This window comes from Vicugna pacos, chromosome 27 (genome assembly GCF_048564905.1).
Source record: "Vicugna pacos chromosome 27, VicPac4, whole genome shotgun sequence".
Taxonomy (NCBI): domain Eukaryota; kingdom Metazoa; phylum Chordata; class Mammalia; order Artiodactyla; family Camelidae; genus Vicugna; species Vicugna pacos.
Genome location: NC_133013.1, coordinates 19,819,797 through 19,841,599, shown reverse-complemented (window position 1 = coordinate 19,841,599; position 21,803 = coordinate 19,819,797). Strand labels below are relative to the sequence as shown.

Sequence of the window (21,803 nt, the reverse complement as noted above, 5' to 3'; positions counted from 1 at the left end):
TGGAACAGAGGCTGACTTTTCCAGGGTAAATGCCCACCCTTTCTCTCCAGGATGCTAACATCTGGCCTCAGGAAGCCTTGAAATATTTTGTTGGTAGCCCGCCCACCTGCTCTGTGCCTAATTTACTCCAAGAAAATATCCTGAATTTTATTTCCTTGAATGTTGCATTTATGTTCCATAGTGGTTAAGAGATGTGCTTTGGAATCCTATGGAGCTGATGAGAATCCCATCCCTGCCACTTCTAGCTGTGTGACCCCAGAGTGCTTACCTAACCTCTCTGAGCCATGGTTTCCTTATCTGTAAATGGGCATAATAATGACTCATGGGGACATGATGAGAAATAAATGAGATTATGTATGTACAGTATGTCACATGGTGCCATGTAGCTCTTAGAAATCTTATAGTGATTACTAATTTCTAAGAATAATGCTAGAACTCAGCTTTTTTGGACTACTCACCTTCCCTTTCTCACCAACACCCAACAACATTATAAACAATGTTGTATATATCATTTTAGGTTTTTCCTTTACACGGACTTTTTAAAATAAAAATGGAATCATTCTTTTTTGTAATCTGCTTTTTCTAGCAAAACAATTGTGATAAATATTTTCTCATGCTGATAAATTCTTCTACATAATTTTCATGGCTGTATACCTTAATTTGTTTACTTACTCCTCAACTATTGGATGTCTAGTTGTTTCTAGGTTTTTCACTGTTATAAACCATACCTCAGTGAACATCCTTAATCATAAATCTTGGAGGCCATTCTTAGACTCACTGGATCAAGGGGAGATTTCACTGAGCTGTGATTCCTTTGGATGGTCTGGGGATGGTGCTGCCTGCATAATCAGGCCCAGTCGTTTGGAAAGGAAAAGTAGTATGAGCCAAGTCGGTGCTTGAGAGACATCGAGATTTTTCCCCACCCTCCTGTGTTCGGGTCCCATGCAGCCCATCGCTCTCCTGCTTGCATCCGGAGTTACCCCTCCTCTTACTGCATCCCCAGGTGGGGCTATTCTTTGCAGGGTGTAGTAGGGTATCTTCTGTGCATCCTGAACTCCATCACTGGGGATGCAGATTCTTTCTCTTCTTCTCACCATTGTCATGTTAGGGTCTTCCAGAAAGGAGAGGCTGAGTACATTCCTTTAAGCCTTACCTGGAGGACCGAACGATTTTAGCATTTGAAACGAAGACTGGGGTGGAGGGAGGTGCTGCCATGGGAGAAGAATTATGGGCCATGGGAGAATTATGGAAGAGAAACAAGGAATGTTTCTCAGTTGTGTGTGAGTCTGTATGGGGATGGGGGAGGCAGAGGTATTCACTTACAGAGAAGAAAAGAACTCAGTAGATGAACTCTAAAGAAGCTGGATCTGAAAAGCACAATTTGGCCAAACCCAGTCTTCTCTCATCGTAGTAAAGGAGGTGATTGTTGGACGGATCCCCCAGAGAAAGCAGAGCCCTGTTGAAGGCTTCTTTCACTCCTTCATTCACTCCAGAGCTGCAAGCAGCAGTGCTGTGGTCCTGGCTGTGTGTGGAAGGGTCAGAGGACCCATACCTCGGGCAGGACTCATGAACCATATCCCGGCCTCGGTAGCTGTCACTGACCCCACCTCCCCAAGCTCATGTGGATAGGCCAAAGCCGGAATGGACATACTGGTTGTTGCTTGAGGCTCGTGGTTGGGAGGTTTGGCCTTCCCATCCCTATCCACTCCGGACATTTCCCTTCCATTTCTAAAACCCATGGATGCACTGGGGGGCCGGTAGTCCTGTAAAAGGGGCCGTTTCCATTCAACTTGTCTACTTAAGCCTCCTCGTTTGCTTTTGCTTTTCTCCATTTTCCTTTTCTAGCTCCTTCTGCTCCAGTGATAAACCCACAGTCCCCCAACTCAGCCACGGGTTCCTCAGTCCGAGTGTGCTGGAGCATATACTCCGATGACACCGTGGAGAGCTATCAGCTGTCCTACCAGCCAGTGCGGGACAGCTCGCCTGGGAGGGACCGAGCAGGTGAGGCTCCGCCAGGAGCAGAGTCATGCTCCAGAACGGCTAAGGCCCCTTAGAGACCAGGGCCCTGCCTTCTTGGCAGTTGGGAAGGTAGAGACGGGATGAATCTGCACACCTAGCTCCTTGGAGCTGTCATAATCCAGGAACTACAGAGGATGGGATGCAGGCAGAAAGGGCTGGAGAGGCGCACTGGGGTCTGACTGGGGAGGACCATGAAGCCAGGCTAAAGTTTGTGGAGTGTATCTACAGCCATTGAGTCAGAGTTGTCCTTGGGATGAGTCTCTAGCCACACTATGTGCAGGAAGGGTGGGGATGCCCCTCCTAGAAAAGGCCCAGCTGGACTGGCTGGATTCTAGCAGGTTCTGGCATGTGAGGGCAGGTTGGCTGTCCTCAGAGCAACCCTGTGTTGGGAGAAACTGGAGGGTTAGTCTGCAGTCCCCCATGGGGGATGAGGGATCTGCAGCCTGGAAGGGCTGCTTAAGATCTGATCCACATTCCCAGATGGAGCCAGTGGCTGGGAATGGTCCCCAGCCTCCACTGTGGGCAGCTCTTGGCCCATCCCCTCCCCAGAGGAATGGAGCCAGTTGGTGTGGGGTTAGGGCTGGAGTAGCTGCCTCTCTGCATCCCCTCCCCCCAAAATGGATAAACCATTCTCCTTTTGAGAAGGGAGGGTCTGACTGCAGAGAAGCCCCAGCTGAGCACCTGAAGGAATCAGGGATCAGGACCAGTCTGGCCCAGACTGTCTTGTGTACATGGGGTCAGAATGAGGTTGCTGGAAAGGGACTTAGAGATCTCCATTTTATGGATGAGGAAACTGGGAGCTAGAGAGAAATGAGCTGTTGGTGGGGACACCATGAGTTACAGCAGAACCAGGACAAGAATCAAGTCTGCAGGCTTCTTGCCCAGAGCTCTTCTCATTGTGCCAGGTCATGTGGGTGGAGGGCTCTGAGTGCCCAAGGTAAGGGAGCTTTTTCTGCCCAGGGACTACGAAGGAAGGAGAATTCTTGTGAGAAGTAAGAGTAGGTTTAAGCAATGATGAGGGAGGGCAAGGGTGGTCAGAATAAGAACTAAAGAGGCATAGAAGGAAAAGGGGGAGATTTGAAAGGAGGTTGGGGACCAAAAACTCAGATCTGATTAATCAGTTTTTGCCACAAATCAACCCTGTTGGCACTCTCTGCAGAAAAGACTGTTGTGTTGGGGCTGTGTCCTGGTGACCGATAAAGATCTTTTCAATGGACCACTTTGTTATAAAAGAACTGATATCAGAGGGTAGATTAATGACTTGTCACTGCCTTTGAAGAGTCTGGGGATGTTTGGAAGTGTATTAGTTAGCTTTTGCTGTGTAACAACACCCTGGACATTGCACATGTACAGAACTTATTGGTTAAAAATGACAAATATTTATATTCATTTGTTTGATTTGATTGCAAGATGAGGGTAGGGAATTAAGAAGCACAAACCACTCTGTATAAAATAAATAAGCTACAAGGCTATATTGTACAAGGGAATATAGCCAGTATTTTATAATAATAACTTTAAATGGGGGTGCTGTTTTGTACACCTGAAATTACATAATCTTGTAAATCAACTATACTTCAGTTTTTTAAATGCCGTTTATTATTTCTTATAATTCTGTGCATTGGCTGGACAGTTCTTCTGGTCTGTGCCAGCTAGGGTAGGGCTCAATGGGCTAGGATGGCCTTGCTCATATGTCTGGGGCCTCAGCTGCAATGGCTGGGGCCTCTGTCCATGTGACCTCATCCTCCAGAAGGCTGGCTCAGGTGTGTTCACATGGAGATAGAAGCATTCCTGGCAGGAAGACGACAAGCCTCTATGCACCAGCACTTCCAAAATCTCTGCTTGCACCATGTTTGCTATGGTCTCATTGGCCAAAGCAAGTCATATGGTTAAGCTCAGCTTCAAGGGATAGTGAGAAAGACCAAACCTCTTAATGGAAGGATCAGCAAAGTCACACTGTGGAGGTGCCTGGATACAGGGATGGGAAAAGTTGGTGGCCAGTTCTATAATCTATTACATGGAAAGTAGATTACAGTGCAATGAACTTGGAGCAAGTTGGCCTATTTTAGGGCTGAACTGTTGTCTTTTTTTCTCCCCCCCAGAGTTTACAATGACCGTCAAAGAAACCTATTGCTCAGTGACAAATCTTGTGCCAAATACCCAGTATGAATTTTGGGTCACAGCTCAGAACAGGGCTGGCCTCAGCCCCGCCAGTGAGTGTGCAGTATACATGACAGGTAACGGAGCCACTCGGTTCTGCAGCAGGACCTTCACTGAAGGGGACGTAGGAGTCATGGCTTTTCTTGATGTGACAGGCGGGCTCTTGATTTCACCTGGAAGGGCAAGAAGAACTCTGTATTTTTTTTCTTACATTTAATACCCCAAATCTATATGCCTGATATGGCAGGGAATTCTCTCATAGCTGGTCTCAAAATACTAAAAACTACTCCTCCCAGACACAGTACCGTTTGAACCTTGCAGCCATCCGCCCTCCACTCCAGGAACATCTGAAGACCTGGCGTTTTAGTCCGTTTGGGCCACTGTAACAGAACACTACAGATTGAGTGGATTTTAAGCAACAGAAATTTATTTCTCATGGTTCTGAAGGCTGGGAAGTCCAAGATGAAGGTGCCCACAGATTCAGTGTCTGGTGGGGACCCTTCTTGGTCCATAGTCAACTGTCTTTTGCTGTGTCATCACAGGACAGAAAGGGGTAAGGGAGCTCTTTGGGTTTTGTTGTATAATAACCCCCTTCGACTCTCATGACTGAATCACTTCCCAAAGACTCCAGATACCATCACACTGGGGAATGGGTTTCAACATACGGATTAGAGGGGAACACAAATATTCAGTCTATAGCACCTGGTTTGCTTTTTATTGTACTGAATCTGTTGTGGGAAGAGGGTGCCTGTGATGTCTGCCCCTGCTCAGGACCGCAGGGCTGGATACGGACACAGCGGTTACTCATGTCTCCCTTTCCCCTGCATTTAGCGCCTTCTCCCCCCATTATAAAAAGCAAAGAGATAAGGAGCTGCGAAGAGGCTGCACTGATCTGCTGGGAGTCTGGCAACCTGAATCCGGTGGACTCGTACACAGTGGAGCTGACCCCGGCAGAAACGCCGGAAGCCTCAGGCGTAACTGAGTAAGTCAGGGGGGCATTTGCTGGGCATGAGAGGCCTCAATACCTGACTCAGTGACACAGCTTAGGAAAGGTGTGGAGTCTGGAGAGAAGGTCAGAATTCGTGACATCACAGGAGCCTTAATTTTAGGTTGCTTAGTTTCTGTGGCAATAGCCGTAATGCTATGATTGAAAATGAATGATGGATGAGTGGAGGATAAGCGAATAAATGGTAGAGCTCAGATTTGCTTTCTTAGCCCGACCAAAGTTTATCACTCATTCACAAGTATTGAGCACCGTAGGTGGTGCCTGCACGTTGGTGAACTAGACACAAATTTTCTGCCCTTATAGAGCTGACAGTCGAGTGGGGAAATAAACAAAAGCCAAGAAAACAAATACATAAAATACAGTGCTATGAAGGGAAAAGAAACATAATGAAATAGCGCACATGGTGGAGGTGGGGGCTGATCTTGGATAGAATGGACATTTGAACTGAGACCTGAATTGGGGGAAGGGCTGAGGACTGAGAATCTGGATGCAGGGACACTGCTGGCAGAGGCAGCCATGTGGCCCCTAGGCAGGAGTGAGCTATTTGAACTGGGGAAACCAAGAAACCCACCTGGCTGGCATTTAAGGGGAAGAGAGACCTGCATGAGGGAGAAACGAAAGATTAGGGTTCGATGTAAAAAGAACATTGTGTCCACAGTGGAAGGCTGTCTGGAGGCTCACACTCCTCCCAGGTTGGCAGAGATCTGGAGGGGTTCACAGCTAGAAGAGGGCTGGACTCACCGACCACAAAGGCCTGCAGGTCCTATGAGCATACAGCTGTGTACAGCGGAGGAAACATGGATGTACTTCTGGTTTACAAGCGGGCAGTCCAGAAGCTTGTGGGAGGGGAATGAGCTAGGCAGCCCAGCACCAGCCGCCAAGCCCAGGGTCTGCCCTGCTGTGCACCCACTGAGCTCTGGTGAAGTGGAGGAGGAGAGTTGGTGTCATCTGTTAGTAAGGCAGATTCTTCTATGCTAAATGCCAGGCTTGGGAGCGGTCATCTATCCCACTCACCCATCCATTTCAGGTAGAATCCATGCGTCTACAACCACATCAGGGCTGACCTTGGTTATTTACTTCTGGACATACTCAGAAGCAGGGCAAACAGTCCAATGATCTGGCCACCTGAATGGTTAGGATTTCCTTTGCAATTTGTGCTGATAGGAGCACCTGATACCTGGGACCAGCCCATAATGATGGGGGTCATAAGAAGGCTGGTCAGTGACCTAGGTGATCTGGGCTGGTGCTTACTCTCCTGGTACAAATCTACCCATGGTGTCCCAGTGCTCTGAGGAAAAGGCAAATTTCTTTCACAGGCTCTGGCCTCTTTCTGCTTCTCCAGCTCATCTGCACCAGCTCTCCCTCCCTCTCTGGCTCCGATCACATTGGTCATATTTTAGTTCCTCCTGCTTTCCATGCTTATTCAGGTCACAGGGCCTTTGCACATGCTTCTGCTATGTAGGAGAATCTACTATTCCCTTTTTATCCAGTTATCTCCTTGTCATTCTTCAGAGCTCAGCTCAAAAGCCACCTCTCCCTCTGATATACCTTCTATAGGATATTGTCAATTTGTCATGGTTGCCATCTTACATTTCTGCCAGTGATGGCTTGAGAAATGCCAAGTCACAGTGACCTGGACACCCTGGCCTCATCAGGGGTGGGTGTTGTATCTGTAAATGGGCATCACCCTGAAGGCTTCTCTTTCCCACTGGACTGAAATGGGGCTGGCAGCTGCAGGAGTACAGACAGCAGGAGTCAAGGGCTTATAATGCTGCATTGTACAATTTAAATAAGTTAGATCATTCTCAGTAGGCTAGTTCCTCAAAAGGGTTAGCAGCCATGGGCTTCTGTTGGCCTCTCAGCTCTAGTCAGACCGTTTGTTCGTAAACTCGGGCTGAGAGCCTGCTATGGGTAAGTGGTACTTGGCCCTCCTGCCCTCAGAGAGGTTATGGTCCTACCAGACAGACCGACACACACTGGATTCAACTGCACGTACACCCCACCATTGCAGCATTAGACGTAGACTGAGCATGGTGCTAAGTGCCTGGGACACAGGGTGGGGAGCTTGGAGGGGAGATGGCCACAGACAGAGGGATTCAAGGTAATAAGAAAAGCAGACCCAAGTGGGAAGGAACACTGAGGGGGTCGACACTCCTGTCTGTGCTGCAGAGGACAGGGGCGTACAGGTGAGGGAAAAAGTCCCAGCTTTGAAAGGAAAGCCTGGCGCTTGGTCTTAGCCACCCTGGCCCCACGGTGACTGGGGCTTGCTTCCTTGCAGGTCTGTGGTGGGCATCCCGACCTGCGAGTGCCTGGTGCAGCTGCAGCCCCGGCAGAGCTACGTGATCTCCGTGCGAGCCCTCAACGTTGGGGGCCCCAGTGCCAGGAGCGAGCCCGTGACGGTCTACACCACAGGTCTGTGCCCCAGCCAGTACTGTCTGGGACTCAAAGGGGCCACCTTGTGGCAAGCTCAGTGCTGCTATGACTTCACTGGGAAAGCGATAAATGTTCATTAACATGAACACATGCAAATCAGGCCAGGAAGGGACTCAGGGGTGATCAAAGCCTGGTAGTCCCGTTTTGCAGACAGGGAGGCTGAAGGCCCAAGTCATATAGCAGGTGGTGGCTGAGCAAGTGTTAGAACTCAAGGTTTTTCTCCATGCCCATCAGGTGGACTAGAGGCTTGTCACACTGGACCTGGGTGGCCCAGACTCCGCATGTTTCACACAGACCGAACACCAACCCTGGGATGGAGTCTTAATGAAATTCGCAGGAGCCATTGGCCGTGGCTTATCTCCCTGCTATCAGCCCAGACATCTTCCTGCCCACAGGCCCAGCCCAGACCTGGCTGCCCAGCCTCCTTGTGGGCCCTGTCTGGCCCTGGTGGTGCCCGTATCTCCACGTCCAGCCCCTTCCCCTTCTCACTTGCCATCATCACGTCATAGAATTGTCACATCTCACTTCCAAATCTTGAGTCAGCAGAGATGTCACTATAAGCATTCCAGACACCTGCTGTGCCGTGACTCTGGCTTCTGAGCTTTCCTAAGATGCACTGAAGCCAAGCGGCTCTTCCCACACCTCACAGAGCAAGTCTAGCTCAGGCTGGTTGACTGGGTGACGTGCAGGCAGGAAGCAGAAGCAGGGAGCCTGGGCCCAGGGGACAACATTCCTTTGCCTGGGATCTTTCACTGAGGGATAGCGTGTCATTTTGCCCTCATTTCCTCATGCCAGGAGGAGGAGTGTGGTTAGTCCCCCACTTACGTTTCTTCCACACAGATGGGAAAAACATGTTAAGTGGCTGCCTGAGAGGTGGGAGGTGCTGGAATTAGGCCTCAGGTTTTTCTTTTATGTTGTGCTGGGACCTTCCTCTGGTTGACTGGCATTTCTGATTTCCTGTGCCGACTTGGTGTTTTGAAATGTCAAATTCCAGCTGTTTCAAGAAAAGAGCAGAGCAAAAAGGACAGCGAGCTCTTGGCTATTGTCATCTCTGAATTAGTCTGTTCAAATAATTTGTTGAGTATATTTATGAAAAACTGAAATGAACATGAATCAGCAAAAGACTTTATATATATATATACACATTCAAATGTATATGTATATTCATATATACACACACACACACACACACACACACTCAGAAACAATCCTTATCGGGGACTAGGGAGCAGGCAGTAAGAGCCACACCTGTCAGCAGAAAGGTGGGAACCGGCCTCCCCCTCACCCATCTGCTCAGATAGCCGAAATTTCCAGTGGCATCGAATTGTGAAAATAAATGTGAACGGCTTGATGGTGAGGCTTGAACCAGAGTTTGAAGCACTGAAAGTGATGGAATGGGAACTTAAGAAGTGCTTTGGTTAAGAGACGATAATGGGGAATGAGTTACTCTGTTCCTAAACAAAGGATTTTAACAAACTAATTTCTTATGAAATCTATCCTGTACCATTTTTCGATGTGCTTTGTGTTTCAACCATGATTTGGAGGTGGTTACAATCTCCTTCCTTCTCCCCCAGCTGCCCTAATTGAAAGTTGAATGTTGAATTTTGCTAACCTTCGTCATATTGATCATTAAGAATTCCCTCAGTTCCTATTTCCCTTGGCTAGTGGGTTAGAAATCCCTGTCCACGTGCAGGTACTTAGCCTCCCAGTGAAAAGCACCGCCTCTGCAATCAGAGGGGCTTGGGTTCAGTTTTGAGTTCAAGCATCTGCCAGCTGATTTCCTAATCACCCTGTGCCTCAGTCTTCACCTCTACAAAATGGAAATACTAACACCTGGGTACTTGTCAGAATCAAATGAGATAAGACCCTCAAGCCGCTTAGCTCAGCACTAGACACATAATAACCCCCAACACGTGTTAACTGCCATCATTATTAACATGGGGGTTGTTGCCACGCCAGGTCCAGGCTCACGTGTATCTCACAGGAAGCTAAGCCGTCCACGTGTGGTGCACCCTCGGCCCATGAGGAGCGCAGTGTTGACAGAGCTGTGGAGTGATTGGTTGGGGGTCTCCATGTGTTTCTTCCCCTCACAGGCAGCTACTTTCCCCTGAACGAGCACACCTGCCATCCCTGGCTGACCGTTTCTGAAGATGGGCTTACAGTTGTACGAAGCACCAGGAAAGCCCCCACCAAGGAGCTGCTCCCCAGCGACACCCGGTTTAGCAGGTACTTTATCAGCCCCTCATCTGAACAGTCTGGGAACCAACCTAATATGTGCTGGTATTCAGGTGAAGTTGGATTACGACAGATGCAGCCTTGAAGGGGAAAATAAATTCCAGAAATGAATGAGAGGAAGGGGGCTGGAGGGGAAGGGGGAGGAGCTGGCTGGTGCTGGCAGAAGAGATGTGGCCTCTGAGGTGGAGTCCCAGGCCGCCAGAGCTGCAGTCATCAGATCATGAAGCCGTGGTGTGGGGGTCCAGCCAAGCTGAGTTAGACTCCCGTTTTAACTTTTCTAAAATATATATATATATTTCTATTGAAGTATAGTCAGTTCGCAATGTTGTGTCAATTTCTGGTGTACAGCATACTGTTTCAGTCACACATGTACATACATATATTCTTTTTCACCATAAGTTACTACAAGATATTGAATACAGTTCCCTGTACTATACAGTATAAACTTGTTTATTTATTTTATATGTATTAGTTAGTATATGAAAATCTCAAACTCCCAGTTTATCCCTTCCCACTTTCTTCCCCCCTGGTAACCATAAGTTTGTTTTCTGTCTGTGAATCTGTTTCCGTTTTGTAAATAAGTTCATTTGTCTTTAGATTCCACATATGAGTGATATCATAAATGGTATTTTTCCTCTCTTACTGGCTTACTTCACTTAGAATGACAATCTCCAGGTTCATCCATGTTGCTGCAAATGGCAGTTATTTTTTATGGCTGAGTAGTATTCCATTGTGTGTGTGTGTGTGTGTGTGTGTGTGTGTGTGTGTGTGTGTGTGGCACAACTTCTTTATCCAGTCATCTGTCAATGGACATTTAGGTTGTTTCCATGTCTTGGCTATTGTAAATAGTGCTGCTATGAACATTGGGGTGCATGTATCTTTTTTAATTAAGTTTCCCTCTGGATATACATCCAGGGGTGGGATTGCTGGATCATATAGTACGTCGATTTTTAGTCTTTTGAGGAATCTCCATACTGTTTTCCATAATGGCTGCACCAAACTACATTCCCACCAACAGTGTACGAGGGTTCCCTTTTCTCCACAGCCTCTCCAGCATTTATCGTTTGTAGACTTTTGAATGATGGCCATTGTGACTGGTGAGGTGATACCTCATTGTAGTTTTGATATGCATTTCTCTGATAACTAGTGATACTGAGCACTTTTCCATGTGCCTGTTGGCCATTCGTATGTCTTCATTGGAGAATTGCTTATTTAGGCCTTCTGCCCATTACAGTCCCATTTTAATATCCTGTCACAAGTATATCTGTTGCCTCGTGAAACACTGTGCTGTGTGCTGGGGATAAAGAGACAAAGATACGATCCCTGACCACTCGAGACTCAGACTGGCAAGTAGGGGAGACACATAAGTAAAAACACACATCTAGAAGATAAGGTGTAAGTGTGGACAAGGGATTGTAAGAGCCCCAAGGAGGGTTTCTTGGAGAGACAAAGTCTTGAAGGATAAAGAGGAGTTATCCAGGACAACAAGGCAAAAAGTGCCTTGTGTATGTACAAACAATGGAAGCCAGAAAGATCAGATGCTGTGAGAACTAGGAGCAATTTGGCGTGTCTGCAGTGTGGGGTCCATAATGGGAAGAAGTGGAAGATGAGGCAAGAACGATGGATAAGGTCCAGTGCAAAAAAGAAGTGTGGACTTTATCCTGTAGGATGGTGGGAATTACTGGAGGATTAGAGTAGGAGAATGACATGACCAGAGTGCATTGCAAAAAGTGTAAGCTGCAGAGGGATGGGGAGAGGCTAGGAGGCTGTTGAGCCTTGACTAACTCAGCGGTAGGTGGATGAGGAGCCGAGGGATTCAACCATACCTAGAACACAACACCAGTGAGGCTAGCGGCCACTGGTTAAGGGGGAAACAAGAGACGGATGAGTTGGGGACTGTGGAGTCACTGGATTTACAGTGCTTATCAAGTGCTGGATGCTTTACGTGGATTAACTCACTGAATCATCACAACATCCTGTGAGCTCCCAGTTAACACACAGGAAAACTGAAGCACAGATAGGTTGAGTAATTTGCCCAAGGGCACGCTGCCATTAAGAGTTGGAGTTGGAATTAAACTAGAAGCTGAGCTTATAACCGCATTATCCCTGTCTTAGTTTTCTGCCTTGGGTTACTGGGTAGACAGTGAATCTAATAACAGAAAGTAAGAGTAGTGTATACACCTCCCCACCACACCCAAAACACAAGCGTGGCAGGTAGGAGCGGTGGGAATGTGATCATTTTAGTTTGGGACATTCTGAATTAGAAACAACAGGTGGATGGAAATGTGGGTCTGGAATAGAGTTTGGAACAGAGCTGGCCTCACTTTACAGGTAAGGAGTTAACGTGCAGTCTCCTTCCCAGAGCTTTGCTTGGGCATTCACAGCTTGGGGTTTTGAGAGTGGAGATAATGTGTTAACGACAGCTGGACAGATCCGCTTAGGGATTTGGGGAGCCGCATGAAGTCTGGCTAACATCGGAGGCTCCTGTGGGAGGTAGACTGTTCACTTGAGATATGATGTGATCTGATTTCCGACAAAAACCTTCCTCTGCAGAGTTCTTTATTGTTGTGGAACAAAACGTAACTGACCTTCGTCAGTGTAATTATTCCCAGTGACTGATAATCTGTGAGGAATTTGCTATTTTGCTCTTCATGGGTCAGCCACTGAAATCTGAATTCTTCTCTTCCACCTGTGGTCACCTCTAACAGAGGCATCACCTCGGGACCCTCCGTGCTGTCTGTAGCATAAGCAAGTGCTGGCCGGTTCGGGAACCTCAAGCGCCAGGTTCCCTTGACTGTGCTGCATTCTGTCGGGTTTCAATCCCTTTCTTCTTATTAAACAAGTGAACCAGGCCTTTTTGCTACTATAAAAGCCCAATCACTGAAAAAAAAAAAAGAGCCTTTTCTATTGGCTTGTCTCCTCCTCACCTATTACCGCAGTGAATAATCCTCTTCCCACCTTCAGCATCACTCAGGTGAGCTTTGGGAGCTAAGGGTGTGTTGCTTTACAAATGAGGTGCTCCAACACCTGCCTCCACTCTTCCAGACCACCCCGACTGACCCCAGCAGTTGACGTCACTCACCTGCACAGTGAGCTTGGGTCACCCCAAATCACACGTGCCTCCACTTTCTGAAACCAGGTGTGTTGCTGTCATGGGAAACCTGATTCCAGTCCAAGGGCGCCATTACTGGGAGGTGGAGGTGGACGAGTGTTTGGACTACACGGTGGGTGTGGCCTTTGATGATGTTCCTAAACAGGAGGACCTGGGAGCAAACCGCCTCTCCTGGTGCATGAGGCACACATTTGCATCAGCAAGGTAAGGTGAAATCTGGACGCCCAAGATTTAAGATTAAAATGTGCTTTGGAAAGAATAGAGCCAGAGGCTTTCACTAGTAATAATTAAGGCCCACATTATGTTTCGTAAAACATGTTAAGGTATTTCAGGACTTCTTTTTAGCCCCTTTCCCTAAAGTCCAGATGGAAAGAGAAAGAGCAGCTCTGGGTACTTTTCTCTGATAAAACAGCTAAAATTCATGAAGAGCATGTTATGTGCCAAGCACTGTTCTACACTCTTACACATGCTATCTCATTTACTTCTCACAGCTGTATCATCCCATTTTAAAAATAAGGAAGCTATGCCTTACAGCAGTTCAGTAATCCACCCCACACAGATTCAGAGCTTGGATTCAAACCCAGGCAGTCTGGCTCCAAAGACAGCATTCTTCACCACTAAGTGATTGGTTTTTATGCTCAACTTCAGTTTTAGTAAAGACACAGTGTGATCTGAAGCCCCAGTTTCACCTTTCTTAGTAGATGTGGGCGGAGGCTTGATGGTTACAGCTAACTCTGGTTTGCAGCTGCTGCTAAGCACCCTGTCCGCTAATGCAGTTCCATGAAGCAGGGGGAGTCCCACGAGGCCCAGACCAACAGACATTTCAGACTTAGAAGGCCATGGATACAACCTCCCTTCATCTCAAAAATTGCAAAAAATTTCACACCACTTTCCCTGCACCGCGTGTACTATGGGGCCTCCGACCCTCAACGTGCTGAATCCTGTTAATGTTTTATCCAATGTTCTGTGCCCGTGAGCCTCCCTTGTGGTTAGTTGAATGTTGTCAGGCCCAAGCATAAGTGGGAAGACCAGCTTTCCCCCTGTAAGATGCTTAGTCTGTAATGGACTCTGCTAAACCTCAGACCCAGTTTGGGGGATGCAAGAAATACTGTGCACTGAGCCAAATGCTCTTTCTGGAGATTCTACCTGAAGTTAAAACTAAAAATCCAAGTCTCCTCTCCTAGAAAGGTTAACAACAAGGGGCAGAGAAAAACTGGGGGAACATAAAGGAAGAGTAGGCGTCTGTGTGGAGTAGGAGGGGTGAGGCCAGAAGACAGAAGAGGGGTGGGAACATGAGATAGAGTGAAAAAGGAAGGGTGGAGGGCTGAAAGCTAGAGCAGAAGTCTGCAGCCCCACCTTGGAAAGATGTCCAAGTGTCGGGGTGTGTCTGTGTGTGAACAGTGGAGGACTCATGTTTTTTGGTTCAGAGTCTTAGACTCTGTTGGTGGTGGGAGGGTAAACAGGAAGGAAGGACTTGTTTAGCTCCTGGCAGCTCAGTTAAGAGAAGATAAGGTGGACTGGGGTGGAGACAGGCTGGCTTCCTCTGACACATTTGGGTCATATTCTCAGTGTTCATCCCAGCCGTGTGGACCAGCACGCTGGCAAACAGGGCCCTTCAAACGCCTGTAAGTAGCAGTTAGGAAACTCCTATGGCTGGCTTTGGTTTCAAGCGTTTTTCAAAGCACACAGAGGCAACCTCCCTTCCCAGTGAAAACCTCCCCAGCACGAGAGGGTGCTGGTGCTACCCAACACTGAGCGGTGACAGGCCCTGCAGTGCCCTGCTCAGCTGGAGAATTTAGGAAAGGGATGACTCAGAGTCCTTGTGCCAGGTTATACCAAAAGGCCATCTTATTACATGAAAGATCATGAGATGCCCTGTTTCAAATGCCTTTATTACAGGGGATTTACATACCTGAACCTTGAAATCCAAATTTTTTAACATGTTATTTCTGGGGAAATTTTGATGCAATATGAGTTTATGATGCTGTATGTAAGTTTCTTAGGTTAAATGGTTGTTCAGAAACAAACTTAAAATATAAGTTCCTTACGACACATTCTAGAAAAGAAATATTTAGAAATGGCCTGTTACTTTGATCGTCTTTTAATAAAAGAAAATAGTTGTAAGAGTATTTGAAAATTGAAATGTTCTGTAACTGGCCCATCTACATAATTTCTGAAGCTTTGTACTATCAACATTTAATCTTCAGGCATAAGTATGAATTTCTACACAACAAGACGACTCCAGATATAAGAATAACGGTTTCCCCGAGGAAGATTGGCATTCTATTAGACTATGAAAATTCAAAACTGTCATTTTTCAACGTGGACATTTCTCAGCATCTGTACACGTTCAGTTGTCAGCTTCGTCAATTTGTGCATCCCTGTTTTTCTTTGGAAAAGCCTGGGTGTCTCAAGATACACAACGGCATTTCAATGCCAAAGCATGTCACCTTCTATTAGACTGTTCTGATGCCCAGCTTCCCGTCTCTCCTGTACCCAGCCACTCACACCTCAGCCAGCTGAACCTGGCATTCAAGCCCCATGCATGCAGCATCATTTATGGCTCCTGTTGTGACCTGGCAGGCTGGGGTGCTGGCACTCAGGTCACCTGACCTGGATCCTGAGCACTACCACCCATGTGATGCTGGGTCAGTCAGTTCCAGGCCCGGCTGTAAAATGAAGACTCAGACTGAACAAACTCAAAGGTCTTTCAGGCTGTCAGATTGTACTGGTCTATTTGTGTATATGCAACATATCTGAGTCTCCAAGGCCTATGGCACACGTGGGGAAGAAGGAGGGAGGAGATGTGTAAGTGTTAGTGGCTCCAGCCACCCCAGCACACTCGTGACATTTCACTAGTCAGCCAAGAACAGACCTGAGGAGGCCAGAGGCCACCCACCAGGCAGTCATGTGGCCTCTCCTGTTTTCTCAATAGTCATGGCACTCTAGTAAGGTTTTGCCCACTGAACACTCTTTCTACCCACCCGTTCTCTCCTTCACAGTACTTACTCCCTCTAATTTTGAAATGACCTTGACAAATTCCACGAAGGCAGGACAGTGTCTGTCTTGTTCATCACTCAGTCCCCTAGGGCTAACATGTGCACACTAAGCGTTTGTTGAATAAACGCGCATCTTCCTCATCCCACCACTGCTCTTCGGCCTCTCACTGCTCTCTGTGTGAGGGGTGGCAGGGCTCTTTCAAACTATAGCAAAAAACCTATGGCCAGGAGATGGAAAAACTTGGAGGGAAGGAGTACAAAGGAACAGGAGGGCATCTGTGGCTTGATGGCAAGATTAGGAAAAATGCAACACGACCTATGACTGCGTGCTTCCTGGTGTCACCCAGCAGCCCACACGCAAAGAATAATAAGGTGCTTCCACTGTGTGCATGCTTGGTCGGGGGGGACAGGTCTGGGGAAAAAAAGAAAACATTAGTTGCAAATGATTCTAGGAACTGTCCTGTAATGTAAAGAGAACCAGATTGGAAATCAGAAGACCTGGGATCAATTGTTACTTTGCCTTATGACCCCAGAAAAGTCACATTCATCTCCCTGTGCTTCCGTCTCCCTTTAAACAAAGAGAAAAATAATCGTCTTACAGGATGGGAGATTTAATGACAAGCATGAGAATGTGTAACAGTATATGACATATAACAAATGCACAACAATCTTACAAGAAAACATCAGTCCACTAAGTGCAAAGCCCTGGTAGGAGAGGTGGGTCTCTAGCCAGTGGCTTTGGGGCCTCCTGCCTCACTGCTCTCATGCCATTTTGTGACCTGGATGCCCAGCCCCCTTAGCTGCATTTCTGGTTCTCCAGTTTGTTTCCAGCTGCCACTTAAAGCTCTGCACACACAGCACTTTCAAGCTTATGAATCAAGATGCAGAGTAAATGACTCCACTTGTGAAGCAATTCTCAGAGACTACTTAGTATAGTGCCCCTTGGATGCTTCTGCAAACAGATACACCCCTGATCTCATCACTTAAGGTTTTGTGTTAATGAAGACTCTTTCACTTTATACACTCAGAAGTCTGACAGAGGAACTCCTCTTATCTCCTATCTCAAAACTCTGCCTGTTGGTTTAAACGGAAATTCAGATTCTTGAACTCATGACTCAACTTGACAATCTTAAAGCTCGCTAGACAACCCCGATCACTACCCGGAAATAAGGTACAACCAATGTAAGCACAGAGGTGGTTCCAGTCATAAACAACTAAAATACACACATGTATCTTAAAAAATGTTCTTAGCTACTGAAAAAAGATACTACCAAGGAGAAAGTAGCACATTACAGACAAGGCAGATTTGAATTTAGGGATCTAATAGGCTTTACTTCACATGTAATATAACTGTGGATAAAATGGATAAAAACTAGGCATCTATAAGGTTTCAATAAAATTTTACTTGATCTAGAAAAAAAATGGTCTAGAATGAGCTTTAACATTTAAAACCCACTTAATTTAAACAAGGCAGATGACCAACTTTAACAATCACAATTATTCAGCATAAAGAATCTTTGTTTAAACATGTTTCTCATCTTCTACAAGGAAAAGTAAGTCTAGAACAGAACCAAAACAAAACTTTTGTTTTTTTGTAAAATAGTCTAATTCCTTAAAACACCAAGAACAATCTGTTGAAACTAAATTTCAACAAGGGGCAGGATTTACCTCAAGGCCATGTTCACCTGCAACCTGTTGATAAATCTGTTAAAAAAAAAAAAGAAAAAGATTAAAAAAAAAAAATCAGACCACTGTAGCCGTAGTCCCTCATACTGATTAGTTAAAACAAAAGTTTTCAAAATCTGTTCTTTTCTCAGCTTTACCTGTATCACTTTAGAATTCCTGAGCAAGCTATTAACACAAGCTTTGGCTTCCCCACCTTAACAAAAGGGGAAAGAGGAGATATAAAACCACCACAGAATCCTGGTGTAAACTAACACAGGTTTAGTGATTCCAAATGGTCCGAATTTAAGGCACCCTTATTAGATGAGATTAGAAAGTTGGTTAAAAACTTGGGATATAATGGGGGGGAATGTACAGCTCAGCGGTAGAGTATGTGCCTAGCACGCACGAGGTCCTGGGTACCTCTATTAAAGTAAATAAATAAATAGACCTAATTACCTCCCCCCTCAACCCCACAAAAACAAACAAACAAAAAAAAAAGCAAAAAACAAACTTGGGATATAAAGTGACACTGGTTTCTGGTAAAATTTAGTTTGCTTTTATTTGGAAAAGTGTTTAATAACTGACTTCCTGCTGGTTCAAACAACAATATGCAATCACTTGGACACATCCAATCAAATATTTCTGAAGCATGTACTTGGTCATCAGTTTGCCCTTCTCACCCTCCAAAATTTGTTAAAATTATAATCTTACATGGCTCACACACTGGCAGCCGTCCCAGCACAATTCACCATGACGTGGCATTCTATAAATGAGAACATGTTGGTCCCTAGCCAAGGTTTAGCTACCAGAAAACTTCTTGGACCCTAAGAAGACTGCACTATAGGAAACGACCTCTCCTTCACTTTCCTAACCAACTTCTCCAATTTCTAGTCACATTTTTATCAATTAGTAGAGTAAGATTCTCACGAGTTCACTATGTCTTTCTCTACCCTTACTCATCCATAAAGTTACTACTCCTATGACAATGGAAAGGGTGTAATTGCTGTTGGTAGATAAGTAGGTCTTGAATTTATTTTGCAAACAAGACCTGTTCTATCTACCTTTTCATTTAGGAGGCTAAAAGCAGAGTCAGCTTGACTTCAAGGACTCTATTGTCTTAAGTCTCCAGAGGAACATGACCAAGTCCAGCTTTTAAAGCACTGTCCTCTAGCATGCCAAGATATTAAGGGAATGATCATTTATTACTTTTATAACGTCGAGCTTTAAGAGATTTGAACTCTTACATATGCTTGCTTCACTGCAACCAACGGTTAATGAATCTAAATGCAAGATAAGAGTTTGTGACTTGGAAGGAAGACTCTAGCCAGGCAGAATCTTTTCTGTCAGTTAGAATGTCTCCTGGAAGGAACGTAACAAGGAGCTGGGCACAACAATGCCCCAAGTTTGCAAAATACCCCAAGCATTTTAGAAATGCTTTTGAACAGGTACTAGTTCATGTCTTACTACTGTACAGCATGTTTTCTGCTATCCTACAATCCCAGAAAAAAATTAAACCCAACTTACTAACTGATGGCTTTTTCTTCATTTTGTCACATTTGAAAGAATCGGTTTTTCTACTCTATTTCCACCTCACTCAGATGCTGGTGGAATTAAACTATCATTTATTTGAATTATGCAAATTCAATTGAACAGCTTGCAGCTGATTAAAACATGCAGTCACTCAGACATAGGCAATATAAATGTTTTTGTGGTATGAACTTGGATTCTAATCTTGCTGTCTCTCCCGTGCTCAATCCTAAGCCTAAATGTGGGTCTCTTCATTGAAAGCAGCTTAAGAAATGTCCTTCTATTCAAATAGACTGAATTGAGACAAGAATTTAATCCACTCACTGGGAAAGCATCCAACCAACAAAATTGAGTTTTCCCAGCTGTGCATTTTAACAAAGCAGGAAATGAGTTTTTACAGATGAATTTACTGAGTATATACATTACTTTTTGGGAAAGCCATCCTATTATTATGCCACTCAAAAAGATTTCTACCTTCTGACTTCCTTTCATATCCCAAATACCTATCCAATTATGGGGAGGGGGGCAGTGAAAGAGAAGGAAAACAAGAGAAGCATTATCCAAAATAAGGATAGAGCTCTGGAAAAGACACCTGATAGTGTCTTTTGTACAAATTATAGTTCATAAACCAGCCAGATTCCTGGGCACCAGGAATGGACCTCCCCTTCCTGTCCACCTAAGTAATGCCTATATAGCTAAAAGCTACTTCTTAGAAGCATTCTCTAATTCCTTCCTCTCCCAGGCTGAGTGAAGTGCCACACACTCACCTCCTTTAGAATATTTAAGTGGCTGCCACCATTGACCTGTGTCTACTCCACTTGACTAAGCAAATCAAAGGCAGGAATTGTGCCTTCATAATCTCTGAAAGATCAGAACGTGGAAACAACAGTGTTCTGCTTTGAAAGAACTCATACACCTGAAAAGAAAAAAAAGTCATCAAATTATCTTCCAAATTAAAGGAAAAGTCTCTATTAGAAAGCAGCTTTCAAATTTGTGTGTTTTGGCAGGAGCAAGGGAAGTTAAAAACAGACAAGTGATTTTCAACCTTTCTTCTGTCCCAATGCACCTGAGGGATCTAACACAATCCCATTAGTAATAGTTCTCCATGGTGACTTCTAATCTGAGAAGGATGAGAGGGGGCTTAGAAGAATCTAGGGGGTGGGTAAGATGTATGTGGTTTAGAAAGCTCCACCTCCATCACTTCAAGAGACTTTGACACATTTAATATTATAGTATTGACTATTCTTAAAAGAGCCCAAAGATCTACAGCATGTACATTTGAAATGCTCTGAAATATAAATTCGGTTCATATGCCCTGGAAGTTACCCCCCTGGCCCTGAATTTGACAGACAATCTGACATTACAGGTTGTTTCCTAGACCTCTTAGGCTTGCCCACTTTCCTACAAGACATTTCCATCTAATAATATGAGAAAGATGACAAAGATAATGCACAGTACTTTTAAACAGTACAAGCACTAAATGCACTATCACTTAAGGGGACAGCTGAGGTGACTGCAGTATACTCTACAGCATCTCACCTGGACTTATGGGCAACTTGTAAGTTCTTTATAACTAGTTTCTGATTCAGATAGTGTTTTGGGCAAACATTTCTACAGGATGCTACAGCAAATAGTCATAGTCAGAACTCAAATAATAAATAAGTTTAAAGTCTTCCAGGGTGAGCATATATCTATGAACTCCAGCCCTTTCTGTGTAAGAGTATGTACAGGTACTGAAAGTTTCACCTTCATATTCTGTTACTACACATACATTGCTCAATAGGAAATGACAGAAGCAACACAAGACTCAACTCCATCTATAGAGTATCTAAAATGTAGATAAACGACACAGTTCTAACTCCCTGACACATACTGACTTTGCCTTTGATGGATTCATATTGTACCTAAATGTATACCACCACCCTCTTCACTCCTGCTCACTTCCCCTAAAAAAGATGAATTGTTTAGCAACCCAGAGAGACACGACAGTGTGGAGGAAACAATTCTGGGTTGGAAATGAAGAAATTAACTTCTAGTCCTGTCTTTGTCACTAATAAGCTGTGTGACATTCAGCCTGTCTCTTCTCAGAGATTGTGCTTCAATTTAAGATGGAAGGAGGTTAAGACCTAGGTGGTTCTGCTCCACCTCTAATACCAAGTGACTGCTGGCAGATTCAGAAAGCTTAAAAATTACCAAATGCTTGTGTACTTGTTCAAATTAATCCAACAGGTGCTGCTGCCTCTAGCAGGAATCATCGATTCAGAAAGTCTGGGTCTGTATAGACCTTCACGTTACATACCTTTCACCTAGTGAAATTTTTTTTCTTAAACTTTATTCTGAGTGTAGATTTCTCCCTGCCACCTCTATCCCCACGACAGCTCTGTGAGATACCAACCTCGTTTTTCAGAAGAGGCCGAGGAAGCTAAGCACAATGAACTAGGAACGAGACCTAGGTCGCTCGTGGCGCTGACCCGGACAGATACACCGACCCCTCACCTCTACTCCGGTTCCCCGCCACATCCACTGAAGCCCGACATTCCAGCCAGCCTGCCTACAAGGACGCTGCAGTCACCTGTCCGGCACGGTGGCCAGAGATCGGCCTTACTCTACGCGACAAAAGCAGCCCTCCGGGGTCCGATCTCGGCCGCAA

At 45.5% G+C, this 21,803-nt stretch overlaps 1 protein-coding gene, 1 long non-coding RNA gene and 1 other non-coding gene across 6 annotated transcripts in view; 1 reads left to right on the top strand and 2 right to left on the bottom strand.

The window, feature by feature from the left end:
* Nucleotides 1-16,110, top strand: part of FSD2 (fibronectin type III and SPRY domain containing 2) — a 36,496-nt gene extending 20,386 nt beyond the window's left edge. For both annotated transcript variants that reach the window (XM_031691804.2, XM_072950875.1), the window contains 7 exons: nt 1,846-2,001; nt 4,119-4,253; nt 5,008-5,158; nt 7,461-7,594; nt 9,709-9,841; nt 12,990-13,166; nt 15,170-16,110. In XM_031691804.2, coding sequence (XP_031547664.2) covers nt 1,846-2,001; nt 4,119-4,253; nt 5,008-5,158; nt 7,461-7,594; nt 9,709-9,841; nt 12,990-13,166; nt 15,170-15,422 — 1,139 coding nt within the window. In that variant the 3' untranslated portion in view covers nt 15,423-16,110. The remainder of the gene's footprint in view (nt 1-1,845; nt 2,002-4,118; nt 4,254-5,007; nt 5,159-7,460; nt 7,595-9,708; nt 9,842-12,989; nt 13,167-15,169) is intronic.
* Nucleotides 3,593-21,785, bottom strand: LOC107035265 (uncharacterized). 3 transcript variants are annotated; one of them, XR_012064808.1, is made up of 5 exons: nt 21,650-21,785; nt 19,921-20,069; nt 17,630-17,665; nt 8,441-8,609; nt 3,593-4,349 (listed from the first exon to the last, which is right to left on the bottom strand). It is a non-coding gene; the product is annotated as an uncharacterized lncRNA (long non-coding RNA). The 3 variants fall into 3 exon arrangements; XR_001460714.3 differs by lacking the exons at nt 3,593-4,349; nt 8,441-8,609 and adding an exon at nt 14,837-16,373; XR_012064807.1 differs by lacking the exons at nt 3,593-4,349; nt 8,441-8,609 and having other exon boundaries at nt 16,552-17,665.
* LOC116285863 (small Cajal body-specific RNA 15) lies at nt 18,628-18,755 on the bottom strand. Its single transcript, XR_004195605.1, has one exon.
* Nucleotides 21,786-21,803: the final 18 nt, after the last annotated feature.